The sequence below is a fragment of the Arachis ipaensis genome, chromosome B01 (assembly GCF_000816755.2).
Source record: "Arachis ipaensis cultivar K30076 chromosome B01, Araip1.1, whole genome shotgun sequence".
NCBI classification, from domain to species: Eukaryota; Viridiplantae; Streptophyta; class Magnoliopsida; order Fabales; family Fabaceae; genus Arachis; species Arachis ipaensis.
In genome coordinates this window covers 49,691,623-49,695,105 of record NC_029785.2, presented here as the reverse complement: position 1 = coordinate 49,695,105, position 3,483 = coordinate 49,691,623, and the positions used below count along the sequence as shown (strand labels likewise).

At 36.7% G+C, this 3,483-nt stretch overlaps 2 protein-coding genes across 2 annotated transcripts; one reads left to right on the top strand and one right to left on the bottom strand.

The window, feature by feature from the left end:
• Window positions 212–1,557, top strand: LOC107606574. The gene is made up of 4 exons (XM_016308624.1): window positions 212–692; window positions 833–927; window positions 1,344–1,415; window positions 1,492–1,557. The coding sequence occupies exons 1-4, from the start codon at window positions 212–214 to the stop codon at window positions 1,555–1,557; spliced, it is 714 nt and encodes a 237-aa protein (XP_016164110.1).
• LOC110265939 (uncharacterized protein At4g04775-like) lies at window positions 1,865–3,113 on the bottom strand. The gene is made up of 3 exons (XM_021109535.1): window positions 2,931–3,113; window positions 2,609–2,828; window positions 1,865–1,941 (listed from the first exon to the last, which is right to left on the bottom strand). Exons 1-3 carry the CDS (start codon window positions 3,111–3,113, stop codon window positions 1,865–1,867), a joined length of 480 nt encoding a protein of 159 aa, XP_020965194.1.

The window sequence follows — 3,483 nt, the reverse complement described above, 5'->3', positions numbered from 1 at the left end:
TGTCATGTAAGCTGAGTTGTTGAGTTCAATTGACATAAGTGGGTACAAATTTGTTGAATTTTTGTTACTGTTATATAATCTAAGTGGTTGATTTCAATTCATATAAATGGGTACTGATATGCTGATTTCTTTGTTATTGTTATGTAATCTGATTTGTTGAGTTCAATTGATATAATTTGATATAATCAAAGATGAACAGATAAAACAACTAATGTGGGAGTGTGCAAAATGTACCACTCACAATAAACTGAATGCTGCAATAGAGAAACTGAAGCAAGTATGCACTCCAGCATGGGAATATATCCAGAAATTTGAGCCAACTGTTTGGTGTAAGGCACATTTTAGCCATGGACCTAAGGTGGACAATATAACCAACAATATGTGTGAAGTGTGGAATGCTAAAATAGTGCAATATAGGGAAAAGCCAATTCTGACTACGTGTGAAGAATTACGGTGCTACATAATGAGAAAAATGGCAATGCATAAAAAGAAGTTGGAGTCTCACATTGGACCCCTTGCTCCAGTACAACATAAAAGATTAAATGACTTTATCAAGTCTAAAAGCCATAGATGGAGAGCTATTTGGGCTAGTGATTCACGAAGAATTCTGTTTGAGGTTCATTGCCAAAATCATAAGGTGGCTGTTAATTTACAGGAGAGGACATACACATGCAATGTTTGGCAGCTGACTGGTAAGAGTTTCTTAAGCATATTTATCAGATTTTTCAATAATGTTTTCAATCTATTTGATAATAAAATTTGTTAAAATATTTTCTGTACGTCTATTGTGAGATTCTAAATAATATTTTTTCATATTTCACATTGTGTACAGGCATGCCTTGTAGACATACAGTTGCTATAATGGCTAAAATAGGTCTTAAAGTTGAGGACATTGTCCATAAATGGCTAACCATAGATGCCATCAGGGCAACATATACAAACTGAATTAAGCCTATTAATAGTGAAGAGTATTGGACACCTACTGAAGCTCCAAGGCCACTGCCTCCCACAATCAAGAGAGCTGCTCACAGGCCAAAAATGAAGAGAAGAGCTGACCCAGTTGAGAAAGAGTTGAGCACAACGAGGGTAAAGAAAACATTTATTGTTACCTGCTCCAAATATGGACAGAAAGGTCATTATTACAAAACATGCACAAATGCACCACAAGATCCTAACTGGAGGCCAATGACAAAAAAGGAGAGAAGAGCATAAAAGAGCACAACAAACTAGAACTCATCCACCACTCAAGCAACAAACACTAATCGGGTACTGTTTAGAAATATATATGTCCTTATTATGTTTGTATGAGGGTTTAATTGTACATTTCATTTTCTTCTGAGTAGGCCCAAGAAGGTGGCAGCAACACTCAAGTCAATGATAACCCAACAGGTGGTGGGGCAGTCTCAGATGTTGTGGTGAGTTTAACATGTAAGAACATTTCTTAAAGGTAGCTGTGTTGATTGCTGTTTGTAACTCATTATTTTGATACAGACTAAGGCAAGAAAAGCTAAGAAAAAACTTCCTAAGTTGTCTACAGGACCTGAAACAGCAGCCTAAGCTCAGAGTGAAGAAATTTCATTGTCACAATCTACAGGTAGTATATTCATTATTTTGGTTATTAAAGAATTAATACTCTATGAAAATCAATTAGGTTGACACACCGTCTTATCAATTTTCACCAATTGTAACATGTTACAACACATGACTCCAATAACAATCCTACAACATTTAGAGAAAAGCAACAAATTGTTCGGCCTACAGCTCCATGTTATGTACCCCCACCTATACCAGCTCCAGGACCAACTTTATAGTTCAAATCTCAGCCCTCACAATCTCAACAACCTGGGCCTCACAACTCACAGAATCAAGGCACTAAGCCAGTAGCTGGTACAGCAACTCTAAGAACCACAGGGAGCACAATATTTGTCGAGATGATGGCTGCTACAAGTTAAACAAATGCATCAAGGTTGCTGAAATTTATGCCAACACCAAGCTTTAGGCATCCAGGCCTCAGGCTTTCGAAGAAGCTGTGATAATGATATAGGAATTAAAGAAGTGTGTTTTGTTCTTTTGGTATTTTTGCTACTTATTTTAGTTTTTTGGTTGCTTATTTAGCTTATTCAAGACTATGTTTAAGTCTTTTGATTTAGGAACAAATGTTTAAATCTTTTAGTTTAGGGACAAATGTTTTAGTCTTTTGATTTAGGGCCATGTTGCTGCCGATGGAATGCTGTCTAAACTATGAACCTATGGATTGTTTGTGCAATATCAGCATGAGTATAATATATGAACTTCTGTGCGTTATTTGATATTAGTGAACTTATGGATTACTGCACAACTAGCAGATTGCATTTACAAATATTTTATGCACAAATTTTTTTGCACATTTAATTCATGGAATAAAATATTAAAAAGCATCACAGGAAGTCATTTTCATTTATCTTCAACAGTGCTCAAATACATGATTTCATCCCAAGTTACAAATAACCCCAACCAACTAAAGTTAGGACATCAATTTTCCTACAAAGTTAACCTGAACAAGTAGGGAATCACAACCCCACTAAGAAATGCAAAAAAAAAAAACTACATCCAAATCCCAGACATGTACTTCCACTCGTTTTTAATCTACACTTCTCCAATTCGTTCTCTAATCCAATCAACCTATCCTCTAGCTTTTTCACTTTGTCATCCATTGCATCACTCTCTCCTTCAAACGGATTCTGCTTTTGCAACAATACCCCCTTTGACATTGTCTTCCCAGCATACTCATTAAATGAAGCAACATAATCATCTAGCCATGCAAAGAATGAGCAATGAACTTCTATAGTCTACAATATGAATTAAGTTTGTGAAATTAACAGTGAGTACAAAACTAAACCTGGACATTATTAAACCTATTTAGAATCAACACATTATTAAACCTAACATACCTTGAAATAAGGACAACGAAAGAATAATCTATCCGGATTATTTTCAGTCCCAGACATAAATAGAATAGCATGAGACCCGCAATAGCACTTTGGGGAGAACCATCTCTTCTTCCTCCGAACCCCAATGCTCTCACTTGAGTTCATGTTGCAACTCAAATTATCACCTCCAATTTGGAAGTTCATCTTGTCCTAGGGTTTGTCTCCAATTTCACACCCCAGAACATAGGAAGAGGCTTATGGTGCAATTACCCACTCAATTTAGGTTTTGTTTCAATAGAAAACTAGAAACGGTATTATTTTTGAAGAATGGAGAGAGACAAATCGACCCCTGTCCATTTTTCCTAAGCCAACGTGGCACTTAACTCTGAGTAGCCCTCCACATCAACGCCAGTGAATGCCACGTAAAAATTTTCCGTCAACTTTGGTGAGGGGTTATAATGGAGGGGCTGCCTTGTCTCACTTTTGTCAAGGACAAGGGCCAAGTCGGGTGTAATTTATTGACAGGGGTCGCTTTGTCCTATTTTTAAAATGGATAGGAACTGGGTTGCGTATT